The 22,671-nt window shown below is 42.0% G+C and overlaps 1 protein-coding gene across 1 annotated transcript in view; it reads right to left on the bottom strand.

Moving 5' to 3' along the window:
* LOC308121349 (polypeptide N-acetylgalactosaminyltransferase 10-like) overlaps nt 1–22,671 on the bottom strand; it is an 83,792-nt gene that overhangs the window by 23,255 nt on the left and 37,866 nt on the right. The window contains exon 5 of the mRNA XM_080482530.1: nt 3,756–3,941. Coding sequence (XP_080338656.1) covers nt 3,756–3,941 — 186 coding nt within the window. The remainder of the gene's footprint in view (nt 1–3,755; nt 3,942–22,671) is intronic.

Below are 22,671 nucleotides of genomic sequence, written 5' to 3'. Positions count from 1 at the left end.
TTTGACATTTTTCAGCACCTTTCTCTCCGTTTTCCACAGAAAATCAATCTGGTGTTGTACGATGTGTGCTGATGTTCCGCTGATGTTACTGAGACGTTGATGAAACCTCACAATGTTTTCTTTGCTTTCGCCTGATGATGCTGTATCTGTGGCGTTTCACGTGACAACGTGAAATGGCAAAAAAAAAAAGTTGCGTTTCCTCTGCAGCAGCGGACACACTAACAACGATGTAGTTAGTGTGCCGGGCCACGGGAGGGCGCTGTTGCTTGTTTTAGTAATGAAACCACACAGACGTGTGCAGAGAACAATACGCTATAAACGTGAACAAATTCGAGAGCACCCGACACTGATGACAAATCAGACGCTATCGGGGGGAGAGTCAACTATTAAACTACCGATATGGAATGGATAACTAGATTACGGACCGCTAGGCCTGTCGCGATAATCAATAAATCAATTAATTGCACGATAATTAAAAATGAGCTCGATAAGTTTGCCAGGCTCGATAATTTTTCATTTACCAAAGACGTCACTGTGAGCGGCGCTCATTCTGGTGTAAGTGAACGGCGCTCTCACAGTTTAATGTTGTTTTAGAGAGTTGCCAGATTTCTGAGCCTTCCAGTGGAAAACCCGGGTAATGCTCACTGTGAACGGGCCTTAATATGTCGGGGGGGAAACAGCCGATCTGGCAACAGCAGCCACCGGAGTCGCACTGCCGCAAACGTCATCAAAATGCGAAGCATCGTGACAAAAACAAGTAGAAGACAGTAGCATTACCTCAGACTCTGTCTCCACGATTAATACTTCATCTTCGTATGGTTACCGTACTTTCCGGACGACAAGCCGCTACTTTTTTTTTTTTTTACATGCTTTGAACCCTGCGGCAGACGACTTGGCTTTTCAAAGGTTAACAAGCTTCATGCTGCTGATAGGTGGGTGATGCGTTCAGGTGCATCACGTAACTCCAATGCTCACAGCAACATATTGAAAAAAAGAACTATGAACTAGTCATTTTTGGAACTATGAATTTAGATCTATGAACTGAACTAGTTCAATTAAAATTTGTGAACTGAACTTTGAACTAGTTCATGTAGAAACTGAACCTTCCCAACACTGCCTGTCAATCACTCTAGTGTGGGGAGGCGGGGCACCTGGCACACCTGAGTGCAGCATGAGAGCCTCGTGAGGAGGAGAGGGAGAGGGAGAGGAGAGAGAGAGAGAGAGAGAGAGAGAGAGAGAGAGAGAGAGAGAGAGAGAGAGAGAGAGAGAGAGAGAGAGAGAGAGAGAGAGAGAGAGAGAGAGAGAGAGAGAGAGAGAGAGAGAGAGAGATTGTTTTATTTATTTGGGATATTTTCAATTTCTTTTTTCATAATACAATTCCAATTTTATATATTCTTAAGAAATAAAAGTTTATTTATCTTTAAAAAGGTATACTTGCATTATTATACCATTATTAATATATTAGTGGAAAAATGGTATCAAAACGGCAATACTATCGTTCATCTCAATAATTTCTGGGACAATTTATCGTCCAGCAAAATTTGTTATCGTGACAAGTCATACCGCTAGGGGTCCACCATGTTTTTTTTACAGGTGCATGAGCAGGAGGAACTATTTTCAACATGGAGGGAGGGGAGATATGCGCAGTACGAGTGCTCAGTCTCCTCCGGTACTCTCTGCAGGAGGGAATAGCGACCCTGAAAGAATCTTTCCGCCTTGCGAGCCGGTATAAAAACTTTGCTTATACGGTGGATCTGCACACCAATTTCGTGTAAACGGACCCCCCAAAAGTGAAGAAAGTTTTGCGGATACACGTGTATTCATAGTCGTCTAAATGGGGCCTCAGTTGGCCGTAAAGAACCTGACTGCTTGTTTATGTAACGCTCTGGCAGATGCGTCTCCGTTCACACATGGCGTGTAAACGGCTTGACGGCAGAGGTATGTGGGTCATGACGCTTTGCTGAGAAACGGTTCCGAGGGAGACGGTGTCACACTGAGAAACTGCACAAGAGTATGGATCCCTTAATGGGGGGAAAAACAAGGTAATTGAGAAAATGACACGGTTTGTGGGAGACTCCATCAGCCAGAAGAGGCACTCAGTTTCACAGCAGGGGTCTTGTCGACGTGCGTGTGCGAGTGTGTGTGTGTGTGTGTGTGTGTGTGTGTGTGTGTGTGTGTGTGTGTGTGTGTGTGTGTGTGTGTGTGTGTGTGTGTGTGTGTGTGTGTGTGTGTGTGTGTGTGTGTGTGTGTGTGTGTGTGTGTGGGTGTGAAGGTGTGTCGATGTAAATATGTTGTGATGTTTAAAGCTGATTAGGACTGTGCTTGAAAGAAGGTAGCAAGACAGACCGCTCTTGATGCTATGAAATCAAGGCCTTTATCTTTTGCTTCACATTCTCATGATGTTTTAGAACAAAATGAGAATGTTTCTTCACAGTTTTATGCTTATAAGTGTCGTGAAAAAAAAAAAAGGTAGTTTCAGGCAATTTTGGGAAGAAGAAAATACTTGAAGCTATTTTATTGACAACACTTCACTTGTGGGGTCTGACCTGGTGAACAGGCAACTGGTCCACAAAACTGCAAACCCAGACAATTCGTCCACGGACAACTCGTCCAGGCGGTTTCAGACGACTATTTTTTTCAGCATTATTGATTTGAAGGAATAGATTTCAAAGTATAGTTGACACATTTGGAAGGATTATTAAGTGTATTTGACACAAAAACACAAGATATTAAGTATATTAGACACAGAAACATAAACATTGGCAGCTGCTCAGAGCGGTATGATTAAAACACGACTGATTCAGTCCTTAGCGAGCTGGTACGTGCATGTGCAGCACACGGCAGTGCCGAAGTTTCAGGGGGGTGGGTCGGGGGATCATGTGCGCAAAGAAGATCATTCCTCCCGAGAAACAAATCCATATGATACTATACTAAATATATATGGACATATACTAGATATATGAAACATATATAAAATATCAATTAGAAATAATATGGAAAAGTACTTTGTACGGGATTTATATTCTCCTAAAAATTCTGAAATCTCATCTGGAGGCGAGTTGTCCGCTGAGGGTGCTGTCCGAGGACGAGTTGTCCGGGGTTGCAGTTTTGTGGATGAGTTGTCCTATAATCGTGATGCTGGATCTTCATAGTTCTTTCATTGGTTAAGGTATTAATTTCTTTGGTTAAATGGCAATTAATAGTAACATACTTAAGCCCATTTACGTGACAACGTATTCAAGTGAAAATGCTAAACTTCCATTATGTTTTAGGAGTCTGTTTACACGACTACATATGTGTGTGCGCTGCAAAAACGGGTAGCCCTACTATAAGATATAAACACTAAATTTGAGAGGAAAATTACTTAAAACTAGTGAAATTATGTGTCCACGCTGAAAAGTACATTTTGCTTATTAAGAAATTTGACACACAATTTTTAATCTAGTTTTAAGGTTTTACTGTAAAATCAGGGATTAAATATAATTAAATAATAACAAAGTAGCAAACCAAAATATCCATCATGTCTAAAAATAAGATTTAAAATGTTGGTAAGTGCCAAATGTGGATTCATTACAAAAACAGCCAACAGCACCCACTAGCGCCCCAACATGAAAACTACAGTTTGTGTGGGTGTGTGTGTGTGTGTGTGTGTGTGTGTGTGTGTGTGTGTGTGTGTGTGTGTGTGTGTGTGTGTGTGTGTGTGTGTGTGTGTGTGTGTGTGTGTGTGCGTGCGTGTGTGTGTGTGTGTATCTCACCGAGCAGTGGAGGCAGCCAGTTGACGTTGGCCTCGCAGTGAGAGTCCAGGAAGGTGATGACCTCTCCTCTGGCGGCGGCGGCGCCCAGCAGGCGGGTCCTGATCAGCCCCTCCCTCTTCTTTGTTCTCAGGATGCGAACCTTCGGCATCCGCTTCATGTACTCCTCTAGCGCCACCTTCAGGTGTTCTGGACCCACGAAAAGAGACGCACGAGAGTAAGATCACTGAAAACGTGGCACATGCAATGAGTGGCAGGTGTTTGCTCTTACAAGCAACAATCACTTGGTTACTTCATAGAAAACTGCTCAAACTGTCTCAGTAAAATAAGTGAAGGTATTTAAGAAAACATCCGAGTTGTGTAGGATATTTCTGAGAAAAATAGCCCATGATCTTGGTTATCAAGGTTGTTGCTGCAGCTATTTGGAAATTTCAATTGGGAACGGAACACGTTCTGTATTTTCTGACTCTCAAACCTCCTACTTGAGGAGAGCTTGGACCCTGAGTGCGGTTTGAATTAAAAACATTCCTGAAGCGGTCAAAACATGCCGTACATCTTTGACAGCTTCTTTACAAACAGCCACAATACCAGCTGTCAGCGGGAGTGAGGAGATAGACACTAAAAGATGCTGAAATGTCGACCTTTAAACTTCATCCTTCGAAAACCTTTTATTTACCTTCCTGCCAGCTGTAGATCAGACTGAGCAGGAGGCAGAGGAATCGCTCTGGAAAGTCTGTGTTTTAAATGCACCCTGCCCCAAGAAGAGGGTAATTGGTTTTATTAATTGACATTGGACGAAGGATGTATGTATGTGTACGTGTGTATACTTGAATATAGATTATCAATTTTTTCTAAATACCTTTTCATAAAATGTAACTTTCATTAATGACATTATCACTAAAGGGTTTATATATGGATTTGTATGTATATTTATAGGTATGTGTGTAGGTGGAGTATATAGGATTGCGCACATGTTAAAAATATCACATGTCTGAAATGAATTAATGAATAAATAATAAACACATTTTAAGAGCAGCAGTACCGTCTGAGCAACACAGAGAAGATAATGAAAAGGACAACCTAAGAAAAGAGCATATTCCCTAAATGTCCTATCGTCCTTGAATCGCTGAGCCCTTTGTTGTTTCTGTTTTTGTCTTCTGTCTTGAACCAGCAGGAATAAAACTGCATTTTTTTATTTTTTTCTCTCCCAGTGGCAAAGAGACACGAAGCACCCGGAGGAACAAAGAAGGATCACATTCGCGAGCGCACCGGTGAGGATGTGACAGGAATCATTCATTCTGACCTCAATATCGCTCTTTTTCATTACTGTTTATAAGCGGTGATGTGGAAAGGCTGTATTCAGGCTGTGCATTTATGTTTGCATTTATCTGCTTTAATACCCACTCCGAGACGTCCAAGTGGTTGATCAGATTTATCAGCACCTGTGTGAAGAGTTGCTTTGCTTTCACATTGATATTTCAATTACGTTGTTGCCAGTGGGGATCGAATGAATCGGCCCCTTCAGGTGGACAACTCCTCCTTTGCTTTTTTAAATTCTTATGATAAAGTGATATAAAATTAAGTGCCTGTTGACGGTAATTGAAGTAGTTTCAGACCAGACAAAATACATCAAATCATTGTATTTGGAAGTGAAGCTGAGCTGCCTAACGTCATGCACTGCATGTTAAAGAGTGCTCACACACTGCAGGTACTTTGGATGATGCAAAGCAGCACACTTTAGTTTTTCAAGGAAACGTCAAGTCAATTAATTCATTGCAATAAAAAGCCTCATCGGAGACCCAACCACCACATATGGCTGAAACATGGATTAAACTATGACTTACCAAATGCTAGCTATAGTTATGTTCTCTACTCTCGTCTGGTAATCTATTATTTTTAAGGTGAAACTGCAATTAAAACCCATCTTGTGCTTCTTTCAGATTTCAGCAATGTTACACACATTATTACATTTTACAGTGTGACACAGCTCACTGACATGAATCCAAATCCCCTGAATCCGAGGTGAAAAGCACTTCATTCTTATGTATGCCAATATGTAAGAATAAAATCAATCTGCATGTCACCAAAGTAAATAAACAAGGAGGAAAAGGGAGGATGGAAGCAGTATGAATATACAAACTGTTGTTTGGCTGAAGTTTCAGTGTTTCCTCGAAGGTTTGATTATTTTCTGCTGCGTTTGTGTTGGTTGGTAAGTAGCTGTAGGAGGTAGAAGGATCTCACACTGGGAGATGTGGCGGTCCATAAATTTCTGACACTTTCGACCTAATATAGAGCAGAATTTGTTTTCTTTCCGCTGCTTGATTCATTGGCTTGTGCTTTACTTATCTTCTTTCTACTTGTTTTCCTTTTAAAACAAAAACAACACTAAGTCTCTGATCTCTAAACAGTTTGCAGTTGGTTGTTCCCAAAATCACAACAATTGGAATAAACATGATCATATGATGAATGTCTCTATTCTTTATACACTTGTTTTTTTTTGTTTGGTGTTATCAAATTGAATTGTTGTTTGTTTTTTGAAATAATACTACTTTACCACTATACTTTGATAGCAATTACATTGTTTCAATATAAGAAATAGAAGTACTGTAATATAGACGGATACTACTATACTTTCATAATACTTACATTCCTTATGCCAAAGAAATATCATCCAGTGTTACTAGTTTAGATCATTTTTCTCTCATATACCCCAATTAATATTATTAATATATTTTCAGTTTTATCTGGGTTCAGAACCAGAAAATGACAGCTCATCCAGAAGTACATGTCTTTGAGACAAGCTACTAGTTTTGATTCATTAGTTTCATAGACAAATATATTTATGTATCATCTGCATAACATGGATATCTCCTCAGATATGTGGATATTTATCTTTTGACAGCTGAGATGTTCTCAAGAGCATAATGAAGGTGATCATGTCACTGTTTTTCCTCCAACCAGGCTCCATCATATGTTGAAGAGCTTTTAGTCCCATATTACCCAGAAGCACACTTGGTTCTCAGATTGCTGCTTACTAGAGGTTCCTAAGTTTTTTACAAGTAGAATGGGAGGCAGAGCGTTCCTCTCATGTGGAACCAGCTCCCAGTTTCAGTTGCATTTAGGACGTTTCTATTTATTAAAGCTTACAGTTGGAGCTGGTTCAGGCCACCCGGGGCCATTTTCTAGTGAAGCTGCTGTCAGTTTAAACTGCTGAGACAGCCACACTGAGCTTCTTTTTCACTCTCCATACATGGATATGTTATCATCGCATGCCACTGAAACTCTCTCTCTCTCTCCTTTAGTCTGAGCTATCTTGTCTCTGAACTTTCCTCCAGAATCTCTGACTGTAGAAGTGGAAGTTTGTTATCTGAGCCTCCTGCTCCCATCAAGCCTGCAGCAAGTGGATTAGCTTGCTGTGTGATGTCAAAATGTTAGCTTGCCATCTCTGTCCTCTGATTATCTGTCTTACGATCCCCTAAAGCAGAGCAGGAGGCTCCCACCACAGAGTCTGGCTTTGCAGGTTTGTCCCTGGTGTGAAGAGATTATTCAACTTCATTTGTATGGCATATTTATAAACCACTAAGGTTGACTAATGTGCTTAATAGCTACAAAGAGAATAAAAAGCAAAAGAAAAAAACATGATAGAATCTGAGTAAAAACAATGCCACAGTATTATTCCTCTTTTTGTTGCCAAAGCTGAGGCTCCGTTTCCACGACAATGTGGGAATACACGCAAGGAAGTGTCTCGTTTACACGGCAACGGCAGAAACACTAAAAACAATGTAGATTTCATGTTGCGCCACAAGTGGGTGCCGTATTTTGTTTTTGAAATGAAACCACACACACATGCAGCAGAGAACACAATACTCTCGAAACACTAACAATGGGACATTCTAGTCTAGTGGATAGACGACCAAGTTGGATTGTTATTACGGCGACTGTCAAAATAAAACTACCATTTTCGCAACTTGGGATCCATTTCGAAAAAGTTGTGTATTCAGTGCCTCCGAGCGCCGTTGTCATGCAAACGGACACTGAAAACCCAACAAGAGTTTTGCGTTGTCACTTGAAATAGTTGGGGCCAGAGACCGTGACAGAAACTTCTTTACAACAACAAAAATATGCTTTAAAGCTTTTGTGTACCATTTGCACTTCAGTTACATAAATTCATGAAAATAATAAAAAGATTTATTCATTTCAGTTGTACAGCCACTGAAAACCTACTCAGGTTCAGACGATACACAGATGGAAGAAACGCCCGCCGTGGCTGCATGAGGATTAAGGTTTAGTGGTCGACATGGTCTCAAGCTATCGTTCACTCCTGCAAACAAGCAGCGCACAGCTCAACCTAATCCTGCAATTTGAGTGTTTGCGGAGCTTCGCGGAGTCATCGCTCTCTTTAAAAATCGACTCTCCGTCTCTATATCTCTCTATCAAAAACTAATCCCACATCAAATCCCTCCATCCGTCCAAGATGAGGTCTCTCATTCTTCCGTCTAGATTCCATCAGACTCCCGTGAAGGTCAGTCGTCTTTACTTTCCGCCGCTGTGTTTATTGCGCACGGCTCGACCTACACGCTGTAAAATGTGACTTTGCGGCAAGGGCAGGAGGCCCCTGCGAGGTCGGCTTCAAACCGCGAGGAGAAGGCACGTCGTCCCACCCCTGTGCTCCCGTAATAAATCAACCCATTAAAACCTTACCATTACAAGGCTGACTACGAATGCTCAACCCACACAACGTGACGCTCATATCATCCAGCTAATGACCGGAAGCCCGGCCAAATTAATCAAAGAACACGCCACCCCACGTGTGAGCAGACCTTGTACGGGAAGGAGGTGAGAGCGAAAGAGCAGAGCATTTAATTATGATTGGTTAATTTTCTCTGAATAAATTGGAATACAGCTCATACTGTTTACTGAAAGCAAGGAGGCAATTAATCACTCTAATGAGAGCGGGCTGATGTCGGCAAACACATTAGTCTTTATTAGAATGTGAAGCGGAGGAGACGGGAGACTGAGCCATATCGGCGATGTTGGGGTTATTTCGCGGTGGGTCAGCGAGGGACGGGATGCTGTTTGTTCAGCAGAGACCAGACACCAGACGCCTGAGATCCCACCAGTCTGTCTGCTGACCTCTCTGGGTTCTTTCAGCCACTTACATTTGAAGTGGCTGGTCCTGGAGCTCCACAGCCTGCTTTAATCTGCTCACCGAGAGCCAAACATGTAGTGGAATTCAGCAGCTGAACGAGACAGCGCTTGGCCTCAGACTCGGCACCAGTGTCGGATGTCAGAGATAAAATTTACACGGGTTTGTGTCTTGTTTTGATCTACGAAATATCTAACAGTTTATCACTGGACACGGCTTGGAATTGGTAGGTGCTTACAATTCAATTCCATTCCATTATATTTGGATCATTTGTCTCTCAGATGTTTTGGGCCAAATATAACAACTTCAGTTTTAACTGAGTTCAAGAGCAGAAAATTACAGCTCATCCAGGCTTTTATGTCTTTAAGACACGCTTCATCTGGTTTCATAGATAAATAGATTTGTGTATCACCTGAATACAATAGAGGTTATATGTGGAAATTAAGGGTCCTAAGACAGAATCCTGTGAAACTCCATGGTTAACGTTAGTCTGAACTGAACAGTCATCACCTTATAGGCCTGTGGTATCCAGCCTGTTACTAAACTCTTTAAGCAGTTTAGTTGATAATTGGATCATTTCCATAATGTTGTGTCGATGTCTCGCTTGACATTGCAAAGTCAACCAACTTGCTTTATAACATTCATTATTTCATTATTTATTGGTTTGTTTTGCATGTATGTATGTATGTATGTATGTATGTATGTATGTATGTATGTATTTTACCAACGTTTCAAAAGCTATTAACTTAAATTGCATGAAATCTTCAGGTATGATTTGTCATCATCCAAGGAGCAATCGATTCGATTTTGGATCTATTTGCGGAACGGTTGACAAATGAATCCCCCAAAACTGCGGAAATCTGACGGGAGAGGCACCTCATGATGGAGATCATAGGAGATCTCCTTTGGAGATCCGCGGAGAGCCGTCAGTTCCCAGGATAGGAGGGAGTGTTCCTCTGGGCTCCAGCAAGGAAGCTGCCGTTAGCCGCCTGCTAGCACACTGCTAGCTCTGCTCCGGAGCTCGCGGCTACTATCTGGGTTGGGCAGGTGTCCAGAAACAGTGGTGTGAGCACAATGACTCAGGTAGTGGTTTATCTGTGTGCCCCCGTTCAGTGTTTCACACAGTGATGTTGCTAGCTGACAGGGTAGTTGGCATCGATATAAGCTATCGGCTAACGTGCTAGCAATGCTAACTCAGTTCCTCCAAGAAAGCTTGTGTTTCTCTCAAGGTCCGCGAGCAATCAGCGCGCTGCGGTGTCAACTCACATGGAAACTGAAAAATCAAATGAAAACTTGAGACTTTTTGTTTGATGTGCAAAAAACGATTGCCCCGGCATGACTGCAAATTTCTTGAGGAGCAGGTTCCGGTGAAGATCAACTGGCTAAAGATCAGCAGTGCTTCTGGATTTCAATCTGAAAATTTGAAGCTGTCACGGCAATTGATTTTAAATCTGACTTCACTCCTCTGACTCTCAAAAGAAAAACATCAACATAACCTTTGAGAACAAAAATGAACCCCAAGCCGCTCTTGGAAAGCTCCATCAGACGGCTTAGAATTAATGCAAAACCCTCTACATGCACATGCAAATGTTTACACCCCTAATATCACCAGCAGCTTCTTCTTTAATGATTTTCTTTTTAAATTTCAATTAGTGGTGCAGCACAGTGGATCCAAAACAGCACAGTGAGCTCTGTTTCCAAGATGGTGGATTAATCCCCGGGCGCTCTGGCACACCACCAAAGACCAGGGCTGCTTGTTTATTCCCTCAGCAAAATATTCCAATGCCCTTGTGAACTCCATCACATTCCGTCAATTTCCTTCCTCCGCCTGCTCGAATTTGTGCTGCTATCATTAAATAAATGATTCTCCCGGGAGTGACTGAGCATATTGAGGGTCAGCGTCGGTGGCACTGTCGGGAGGACAGGGAATGCCGGCAGGTTTGCGGTATAACATGACAAATGAATGAGTTCAAGCTTGAGAATAGCACGAACCACAGTTTTTACAATTTGATATGAGCAAGACAGAACATGTGATTCCATGTTCTGTCAGTTAATTTTGTGTGAGAGGGTGAAAGGTGAAGAGTATGTCGACTTTAGGAGCAGGATTCAGCCTGTTACAAAGTGATGAAAGCTATGAAAGCTGTGTGGTGGTTGTGTGTGGCGTGGCAGAGTTGCACAATGCAAAGGAAACCGATTTTGCATGTTCTCCGCGTGTGTGTGTGTGGATTTCCTCTGACAGTCCAAAATCATACATGGGAAACTATAAAATGCTTCTGGGTGTGAATGCGAATGTGTGTGCCCTCATCCATAGTTACCTGCTGGCTCTAGTGCAAACAGGATAAAGCGATATAGATTGATAAATCAGTTACTTCCCTATAAATGCATGTTTGACTTATAGGATGAAGGTAAGACAATGACACAATGACCTGAGTATTCTTACTTCCATTTAACACTAAGACAATATTAACATTGAATTTCTGCAGAACATGGGTTGTTGGATGAAAGTGACTAATTCAAAGGTTCTGAGTTAAACGAACGGCTGCTTGTCATATTTTGAATGATTATGGCGCTGACCCATCTATCTCCTATTCCACTTTAAAGCGAAGACAGAGAGACATACAATCAAATTCACATACAAGGGGAAATTAGGCCTTTTATTTGTTTTTGCATTTTTGTTTCTGAAAGGTTTTGCTTCTATATGGAAATGGTGGAAACATTGAAATTGATGCTTTCTATTAAAAGCATTTTATGATGTAGTTAGCATGTTGGGCCACTAGTTGCTGCTGCTGTTTGTTTTTGTAATGAAACCACACACACATTCATGCAAAACAGTCAGCTCTAAACATTAACAACAGGAGAACACGGACATTCTAGTGGACAGACCACCAAGTTGAATTGTTATTACGGTGACTGTCAAAATAAAACTACCAAGCATGTAGGCATGAACAGTAGCGCGTTGTTGTTGAAGTGGAGTTTAACTTTTAAAGTTGTGTTTTCAGTGGTTCCGAGCACCACCATCGTGTAAACTGATCTCCAAAACTTGCAATGTTGTGTAAATGGAGCCTTAGAGTGACCAGTAATAAAACAAATGCATGCACAAGGAGAACATCACATACGTCACAAATACACCCCAAAAATCTTTTTAGGCATTTATTCATTTTTGGCAAAACTACAGAATTAAATTAAGATTTTGATTTGGAAAGAGATACACTAGTTTTGAGTTTTTTGTTTGGTGAAAGTAAGCTGTCACCAGATTGGATTTGTGTTTCAAAAGATTTACATTCTAAATCTCTACGATGTGTCGTCAAAACATCTGTTTTGCATCTCATGACTGATCCGACTCATGACTTACCTCCAGAAGAAAACAAATGCTACGAGAGTTTGTTGTAATTCAGACCAAAATGCGGATGAAGGAAACAACATAAAGTTGAAATATATCCAAAGTACATTTCTTAACAGCTAATAAAAAAACAACAACAAGCAAACACTTGATCTCAAAGAGGAGGTTTATCTGGTTACTGATGTATGCAGATGATAACAGCACTGACTTCAAGATGAAAGCTGGTATTCTAGGTCACGTCAGTGAGGATGAACGTGTCAAGTAACTTTTTAAATGAAGCTTTGGACTAAAGCGTTACAGGTTGTAGCTGATTACAGCGCCAATAAAAGCACCCACCAAAAAGCGACAGAGCATCTCTTCTGTTCCTCGCACAATAAACATGACTCATCTGGTCCACTCCTCCTCGGAAAGACACCGGAATCGATCCGCTCGCGGCTCGACATCTCCAAATGGCAACACTCAATTAGCTCCCTTTGTCCTCTGTCGTCTGTGTCGCTCTCAACCTCCCGCTTCATATCACTCTCCCTCGTCTCCCCGTCACACTTCACAGAGCACCATTACCTCATTATCTCCCGACACCCTCGGTCACACACACAAACACATGCACACATCCGCGCGCCGACTTGAATGAATAAACACGCCCAACTTTGTTCAGTCTTTCTGCACCGCTGCCTCCCTCTTGCCCTTTTTTTGTATTTGCCCCCGTCGCTGCCTGTCGCACAAATCATCCGCTATCTCCCCATCGCGGCCGCCTCGTCCCCCCCGCTGCACCATCGCCATGCAGATGGCGGAGCTGCTGCTGCTGCTGCTGCTGCTGTCGATAAGGCCGTTCAGAGTCGCTTCACGCTGCTGACAGCAGTTTTTCTCAGACAGCCAAAACAACTAAATGATTCATAAAACTGTCCCGGGATGTAAACATACGTCGTGCTATCTTTCCACTGGCTCACAGCGCACATGCCACTTATGAAGCTGAATGTACGAGGGTCTGTAAATAAGGTGCAGTCAGGCACAATGGTGTCGCGGTTTCATCTTCAGGCGAAGGAAAGCAATTCTGCAAGTGACCATGTTGTTCTGTTAAGGAACAAATTCCGCTCTGTACATACAGGATGTGGAGCTCATGACTTTGGAAAACGGTTTCAGGCCCTTAATAGGAACTATTAAAGTCTTGCAGCTGGATACTTATGTTCATCTCCTTAATGTACAGCGAAACATACATTATGGTAACAGGAACACCACATTTTACTTCTAGGCTTCATTTACACGACAACGGATCTCAGAGACAATGACAACACAACTTTTAGAAAATGCTCCAATTCCGTCTCCATGGAAACGGCAGAACCGCTGCTACTGCGCAAGCACGAGTGGCTGCACAGTGACCATGTTTGCCCTTCGAGGGCTTCGTTTACACGACAGGCGTTCCGGCACTGTTGCTGAGTTAACGAGGAGAAAAAAACACCTTTTTAAAAACGTTTCAAATCCGTCTCTGTGGAAATGGTTGTTGGTGTTTCCTGCCCTCCTGTAGACTGTGAAGCAGTCAGAGGTGGCATAGCGTTGATACTGAGGCTCTGCCGGGGTGGTACGAGGAAACGCATAGCCTCGCGTATTGTTTGAGTATGGCATATGAATTAGCTTATAAGGCATTTACTAAGTACTCGTATCGGTGCTCTGTATTGGCAAGTAGCTAAAGGTTAGTACTCATACTCATCCTTTAAAAAAGTGGTATTGCTGTGTCCCTCACCATACTGACTGAAAGCCTTGAACTTCCAACTAAAAACACATCAAAAGTCGTTCTGCATAGGAACCGAGCCGAAGTCGCTCCGTCTTCGAAATGAAGTACGGCAGCCATTTGCTCAACTGATCCCTCAGGGAGCAGAAAGTGGGGAAGTAATTGCATGATCAATCTGCCGATGGCAGGTTTCCATCAGAAGGCAGTAGCTGACGGAGCAGCGAGCCAGAGTGCCCCCCCACCCCCCCCACACACACACACACACACACACACCTCCCCCACCCCAACCCCGCCTCCACACCCCGCCCCGCCCCGCAGAATTAAATGCCCTCTTTGTTTCCGGCTGCGATTACATGACAAATGTTTTCATTCTCGATAAGAATCTATGCTATTGACAAAAGGGAGTATTTACAGGAGAGACAACCAGAACCAGGGGACATGGGATTTGTGTTTGCAGTCCCTCCAGCGAGCTTAAAACAAATGTTTTTACAATTCACGGAGGCCAAAGAATCAGTGCTCAACAGCTCCACTGAAGCAACTCCATGATCAGTCCATTACAGCGTCTGAAATCCCTTCAATACATATAATCGCTTATTTCAGGGAAATTATCAACAATGTTTGCCAGGTTTACATGAAAAGCTTGTTTTGAGGGAGGAAGAATTATTTTGAAAATCAGTTTTGAAATGACTGAAGATCTGGTGTGAATAAAAGCAAGTATTTTGCCTCCTTTTCTTGGAAAATCACAGTTTTTTATTTTGTTGCAAGTAACACAGAACATTGTAAGACAGTAGGACTAAATCCAGTGAGAATGATGTTATATATACAGGCTTTTAAGAAATAACTCATATATTTAACATTAAATAAAAAACAACAGAAATTGCACACAATCCCATTCATTTATGTTTGTATGTGGAAAAGTCCAGAGGGTTAGTTTTCCATTTGCAAGTATTAAAATGAGAGTGAGCAACAAGAAAGAAGTGAAGTGAGGCTGACAGCATGCAAATAACTGATGTGACTTCAGATAACATCCAGATTATCGAGCGTCTTCCTCCTCTAACATCCAGATGATAGAGCATTTTCCTGCATGGTATTCATGAATGAATAAAGTAAAAAAAAAAAGTATACTTGATTACATTTCGGAATCTGTACTTTAACTTGAGTGAAATGATACATTAAACTGATCAGAGTCATGTTTCTGTATTTCCCCTGTGTACTTCTGCCTATAACGGCAGAACTTTCTTAGCTGGAACACTGGAATAGATTTTTCAAAGGTATTTTCTATTCTGACAACCGTTATCTGATTCTTTCCAGCATGCAGGTGCACAGTGTGTGTCTGTGAGTGTGAGCTAGTAGCAGAGTACAATAAGAAAGAAAGAAACTACAGAAGCTAAGCACAGGGGTTTTTTTGGTTTTTGTTTTTTTTTTGTAACGTTATTTCCACATTATGAATACCCCATGGCTGCGCAGCTTTCAGAGGAAAGTCGTGACTAGATTCACCACAATAGCAAACCGACTTCTTGGCAACTCAGCTGGCCTCTTTGAAACCCCACGGTGACACCTCTGTGTGAGATGAATGGATAATACCTTCCCCCTGCACCATTAAATCCTGTCAGGAACCCAAACAAAGTTTTCCGCCTCGACTTGCTGGGCTGGCGCTGTTTATGTGCCGGGAGACTCATGAGGTGGTCATGAGAGCCCATTTTAACGGTGTGAATGTGGCCAATTGTCATTTCTATCCTGTAAAAGTCAAATAAGGTTGATGGAAAACACAATTGATATTTGTTTATATCCTGCACTCAAAACTTTTATGCCTTTGAGATCTCATCAATAGTCGTGAAGAAATACAGTATATAATGTCGCATGAATGTGGTGAACCCCCGAAAACTCCCATTGTTTCTGGGTTCTGTTTATACAACAACGGTGCTCCAGGTCATTGAAAATGCAACTTTTGATCCAAAGTTTTTACCAGGTCTGAATGACTCGAGGTTTAAACAATGGACCGAGAAAGGCATCACTGCTCTCGGTGCAATCTGTAAACAAGGGAAGTGTATGAGCTTTCAAGAAATAGAAGAGAAATTTGGATTACATCAACAAGTTTTTTTCAGATATTTACAAATTTGGGATTGCATTATAAAAGAGACAACAATTAATCCTAAAATTGAATTGAATGGCATCATCCCGGGTAAATCTCGGGTCATCTTAGCTTTTTATAAAGCCTTCGAGGAGAAGAGAGAAATCTCAACACTTTACCTTAAAAACAAATGGGAATCAGCGTTAAAGATCGACATTTCAGATGAATATTGGTATAAAATGTGCCTGAAACAATGTTCTACCACCAGCTCACAGATATGGAGGGAATTTGGTTGGAAGAATCTGACGCGATTCTTCACAACACCCCAAATTAAGAGCAGACAATTAAAAACCCAACCGCCATGCTGGAGACTCTGTGGTGATCAAGATGGACATCATTCGCATATTTTCTGGTGCTGTTCTGAAATAAAACCCTTTTGGAATATTGTAAATACAACTATTAATAATATATTGACCTACGACATACCAAACAACTGTGTGGTCATTTATCTGGGAAAACCTGACGAATCCGTGCGGAAAGACGACAAATATCTGGTGAAAATTGTACTTATTGCCAGTAAAAAGGCCATGGCCAGGAACTGGCACAAGGTGGAAACAACAAGCATGGAGCAATGGTTCAAAATCATCAAGGAAATTTACACAATGGAAAAGATGACTCATTAGTTAAAACTCAAGTGACACTCATTTGAGAGAAACTGGAAGAAATGGAACGTGACACCAACAACTAAATGGTCTAATCCAACATGCATACTGGAGATGCCCCATTGTATTTTTATTTAGCAGTTTGTGATTGTTAAAACAAAGAGAAAAAATAAATAAATAAATACAATGCAACTTTTGGAAAATATTGCTTCTCTGCATGCATACCACGGCTGAAGTAACTACTTGTTGTGCACATGCTCAGTGGATGGACAATAACAATGTCATGCCTCCCCGTCCATATTTCCCCATTGTTAATGTTTATAGTGTATTCTTCTCTGGGTGCATGTGTCTGTGATTCCATTACAAAAACAAACAACAGCGCCAAGTCGTGGCCATGTTAACTACATTGTTTTGTGTAGAAGCAAAAGCTTTCTGAAACGAAAATGGTTAAAAAAAAACAATATGTTGCCATGTAAACGGAGCCACAGCATTCGCCATGCATAATACACAGGACGTTCACAGAGAAGCTGTCCAATCACAGACCAGATTCAAAAACACACTAACATAATAGTAAAGAAGTTGTTCTAGACGAGCAAAAGCACTAACTCTCTGTACAGTTTTCACCCATTTTGCAGCTAAAACATCTGAATAAATCAAGTCAGTCCAGTAGTGACACGATCAAGATTGGATGTTTGCAGTTTCTCCAACTGAGCTTTGCTCCAGTGTCACATGTTGTACAGTTTAAAAGCCACAACCATCACCAACTGCACACAATCAGGACCATTTCTAGTGTCCACCATCTTTAAAAGGATCCAAAGATGGGGTCAGGGTTAAATCACTGAACGGGACACTCGGGGTTAAAACTAGTAGTGGTGTACGACAACATGAGTCTCAGTGGTGACGAGCATCTGTGCTTATTAAACCTCAACAATTTTTTTTCCCTAACAGATGGAACAAAAGCGTCTCCTCACACGGTTTCATCTGCACACAAGATTACAAAAACTCCTTCTCCGTGTCGACTCACAGATTCTTTTTCTCCCTCAGAATTCGGTTCTTTTTCTCTTTCCGTCGGTGACGAGTTGCAGCTACTTTCTCCGCTCTGCGTGGCCACAAATCTGTGAAATGACTAGAGCTCCGCCGGCAGCGTTCATCGCTCACACTCAAGCGCAAATACCGAACTGCAAGAGACGTATTCAGCCGTTTACTCAGCGTGACGGTCTTCACAGAGCAGAGGGAAAGCTGCGGGAGGCTCTTTATGGCTTTAATCAGTGCGGCGGAGAATGACAAAATAATCACATTAGAATAAATCAGAAAGTAGACTGAAGATTATATTATATTAGAGCGATGGTCAGGGTCGAGGTTAAAAGAAGGTTTTAAAAACAGAAAGAAAGCAATATAAAAGCGACTGAAAAATGTTATTTTAAATATTTCCGATATGAAAGCTTTGAATTGCCGAATTTCATTAAAGCGCAACAGGTTGAAGGTTAAAAGCACTGTGGTGAAAACAGGCCAACTGAAATGTCAGAGTGGAGCTGACGGCTCTGGCCGGGCGGAGACTGAGCAGCGGCGTTCCAATTCACACAGCGACCCGGCCGCAAGCTCAACCACTACAAACATGGATGATGTGGACGGCTTGGTGCTATTAAAAGTGAGTCCGATGAGACTGGTTTATAGTTTGAGAAGTTACCTGGATGTCAGACAAGAGCCAAATGTGCACAAATATAGAAAGAATTAGTTTCTATATATATACTGAGTTGAGGCCCAGTTTTCACGACAATATTTTCAATGAAAACCTAAAACATCTGTTGTGTTCTGGGGATCCATCACGTTTTGAAAACACTGCTTTAACGATCTTTTTACTCCCCCGTCGTCTTCAAAAGGTTTTCCTTCTCCACAGGAAACATCTGTGTCCATGTGACACCCAGAAAACTACTTAAAATGATGTAGTGCATATGCCGGGCCAATAGGTGGCGCTGTGAAGCTGCCACAGAAATACACCAAAAACGAAGAAGAAGACAAGGAGTGTGCAGAAACGGAGAAATCGACAAATCTAATATCCGGCCTTATTAAAGCGACTAGCATCAGTAACTTCTGCAGCTCGAGCCGGAGCAGGCAGCCGCCATTTTTGTTGTTGTTAAGTGACATGGGGCCGTGGGGTTATCGGGCAGAGGTGTGCACCTGACCCGTCCACACCTCAAAGCCATTTTCACATTTCTCCACATTGGAACCGGTTTTCAAAATGACAATTTTCAGGCTCCTAAAACGCCGCGCTGTGTGGATGATCAGCTAAAAACAATGTTGTTAGGTGAAACGATGTTGTCGTGTGGGCGGGGCCTCAGATACAATCATACAGTTTGTGGCTATTTCTATTGCTTATGTCGAGAGTTGGAACCTTCAAATCTCATTATGAATGGAGAGATTTATACAACTTTATAAATCAGGCTCTGTTTACACAACGTTTCAAGGGGAAACGTATCGTTTTTGTTTCAGAAATGTTTTTCGTTTACACGGCAACCTTTTGAAAACGATGTCCGTTTCCGCGGAAACGGCTGAAACAATGACAACAATACTGGGCCAGTAGTAGGTGCCGTTGTTTGTTTTGTATTGAAACCACACATGCAGGAGAGAGCAACACGTTATAAATCCAAATTCAATTCAAAGTCAAATCCAGTTTTGTAAAAAGAAGTCAATTAAAAATAATATGTATGTGTATGTGTATCGTGTGTATGTGAAAGAGGAGCCTGCAAGACTTCGGGGATCCAGGTTATTTCTATAATTACAACACGTGTAATCTCAATGAGTTTACCTTACAGGCAAACTTTGCAACATCAGAAAAGAAAAAAAAATGAAGGAGAAGAAAAACCTTAATTTGCCTCAGGTTAACAGTTACAAGCAATTTCTGGTGCATAATGAAGTGTTATGGAGGGCATTAGTTAGTAAGACTGTAGGCTGTGTGGCTGTTTAGCAAGAGTCGGCGTCAGCAGTGTGTGTGTGTGTGTGTGTGTGTGTGTGTGTGTGTGTGTGTGTGTGTGTGTGTGTGTGTGTGTGTGTGTGTGTGTGTGTGTGTGTGTGTGTGTGTGTGTGTGTGTGTGTGTACCTATGTGTGTGTTACACCTTTTGTCAGGCTGCGTCAGGCCGCTAATGACTCATGCAGATTGATTCTGTTTTATGAATGGGAATTAAATCCCAAGCTGCTCAAATGCAATCATCGTCTTTCATTTCTACTCTCAACAAAGAGAAACGTGTGGGTGTCTCACTTTCCCCATTCGAGAGCGCCGTCTTTCAACTTATGATTGTGGTTTCTAGTTTTCACTTCAAGTTGTTTTAGTCAGTATGTTTGCTTTGTGGTATCGTACACTTGTTGTTAGGGATGCACCGATACTACTTTTTTAAAGGACAAATACAAGTAAAGGACAAGTACGAGTACTCAGCTTTAGCGACTTGCCGATCCCGAGTATCGATGCGAGTACTTATTAAATGCCACTAAGTCTAATTTTGCCAGGTTGTATCAGAGATCCTTTTCAGAGTACTCCATGCAGACTCAATACTTGACACTGCTCTCAGCTTCCCTAATTGTTTTCCTCATGTCATTGAGTGTGGCACACCATTAATGCACAGCTACAGACACACAGGCCTTCTTGATGCTGCACTGGTCCATTCATTCGCCTTCCAAAGAAGATGGCTTCCCGTCTTGCCAAATGAACACGCTGAGCAGAAATTATACAGCAGCTTGTACATCTGAATGACATTTCTCACGTTCTTTCACGAGACTCGCCCGATGCCTGATTTACGATGCGAAGGCTGAAAGCTGCTCATTGATTCGTGCGGGTCTGATTCTCCTGGACTGAATCGCCGATTGAGGTACACTTTGTCCCCGTGTCTTCTGAGTTTTTAATTACAGGCAGAAGCAATTTCTTCTCACATGACACTGGTGGTTAGAGGGAACGCGAGAGCAGACGGTCTGCGGAGGTTAAAAACCCTCTCCTGCTGCTGCTTTAATGTTTCCCCATCAATCCGGATGACAGCGGGGGGAGGAGCCATCCCAGGTTGAAGGCTATTTCCACACATCTGAGCTGATCTTTAGCCCCCACTCGTATCGACACGTGGCTGTAGAAGAGCGGGATCAAAGCTATATGTCTTTTGGTCTTTGTTCGTCAAATTAAATGGAGGATTGCTTGGTTTGCTGTTAAAAGCAGCTCGAAATGACTGTGTTTTATTCATTGCTATATAAAGTTGAATTGAATTGCATAAAGAAGCACTTACGATTGTATTTTCGAATGGTGATTTAGTGAGAGAGTAGTACGTAGTAGTAAGAGTAGTGGTCTCACCATATTTTTGTTATTGTCCATTAACTGAAAATGTGCGGAACAACTATTGACTAGGGGCGTGGTGCGCATGCACAATCGCAGCGTTTCAGTCAAGTTGCGTTTTTCTACATTTCCATGGAGACGTGTTGGAGCATTTTCCAAACATTTTGCATTGTCAGAGACTCCGAGCTCCGTTGTCGTGTAAATAAACACTTCAAACCCAACAAAAGATTTCAATGTTCACTTGAAAATATAAACGGGCCCTAATACAGGTTTACTCTGGGTACAACATACATTCTTTTTCTTTATTTTTTTCTTCATACTGTCGTGTAGATTTGGCTTCTTGTCTTACAACACAGTCAGAAATGTGCTGTTTGATCAAGTCAAACGCTTCGTTGTTTGCTTAAAATCTACATTACGTGATTGTGAACAGATGTTTTAAAAAAGTCAGCTCAACATGTACACGACACATTTGTCAAGGAACATAAAGTATTTCTTAAAGTGCCCACAGTGACTGTAGTACAACTTGCCGCAGCATTTCTTCACCAGCGGGGTGAAGGAGTCTGTCTCGCGGAGCTTTGATGGGTGTTAACCTCTGAACGGATCCGAGGCGGCGGAACATCTCATTACTGTGGTGACAAGACGTAAACACATCCTTCAACAGCGGACTGTGACAGAAAGCACTAATTAACAAGAAGTTAAACACTTTTGAAAAGGCGTCATGAAGAGGGGGGGTTTAGAACCAGCCCACAGATGTACACACACACACACACACACACACACGCACACACACACACACAGAAACCCAGCACGCAGAGAAAACTACACTGTGTGGTGCACATAGCAGCAGTTCAGTTTGCTAAGATTTATCAAAAACATCATGAAGAAGTCTAAATATCTTCCTTCTGCAGCTTGTCTCAGTAGAGAAACGTCGGCTGCCTTCTCAATCCACCAACAAAGACTCCAGTTTGGCGTTTGAAGAGGTGATTCAATCCTTTATATTTAAGAACACGATTCATCTGATCTGTTACAGTGACTCAGACACAGTAAATTCCTATATTTGACCAGAAATATCATGTTTATTTGACTATTTTGGTATAATACAGCAACTAAAGTGTTGTAGTACCATCATGTGAGTGGTACAGAAATTGGTCATCTTAAAAAAAAGGATGTTACGATTACCTGTCGCCTTAAAGCCTCAGTGTACCACCGGGTCTACAGTACCCGCGGGGGAGTGCGTAGCGTCTGCACAGTCCCTTCACCCTGGAGGTTTTGCATTGAGGTTGTATGACCCGCAGAGAAGTTCCCCGCCATAAAGCAAGTGGGCATAAAAGGATCTGTCGGAACCCCGTGAAACTCGTTGGTCGTGTTTATTTTCCGGTCACAATGAGCCGTTTGGCACAAGATTGGCAGTATGTCTGAGTTTTAGCTTCGAGTGCAAGCCAGCAGAATGTAGCGGTGAGCTAAAAGCTAGCTTCCTGCACTGTGTTGTCTATAGTATGTTGTCTAGGTGTGCAAAAATTCTGTACTTCCCCTTGCGCTCTGTGGCGCGCCAAATGCTTTGATAGAAGCTGGTAGAGAGTGCGTGATGAAAATGTCTGTATATTCAAAATGCCAAACAATTATGACTGAATATCACTTTACTTTCAACATATAGCCAATTTTAA

Source organism: Lipophrys pholis (assembly GCF_963383615.2).
Source record: "Lipophrys pholis genome assembly, chromosome: 16".
NCBI lineage: Eukaryota > Metazoa > Chordata > Actinopteri > Blenniiformes > Blenniidae > Lipophrys > Lipophrys pholis.
This window is presented reverse-complemented; position numbering and strand designations above follow the sequence as displayed.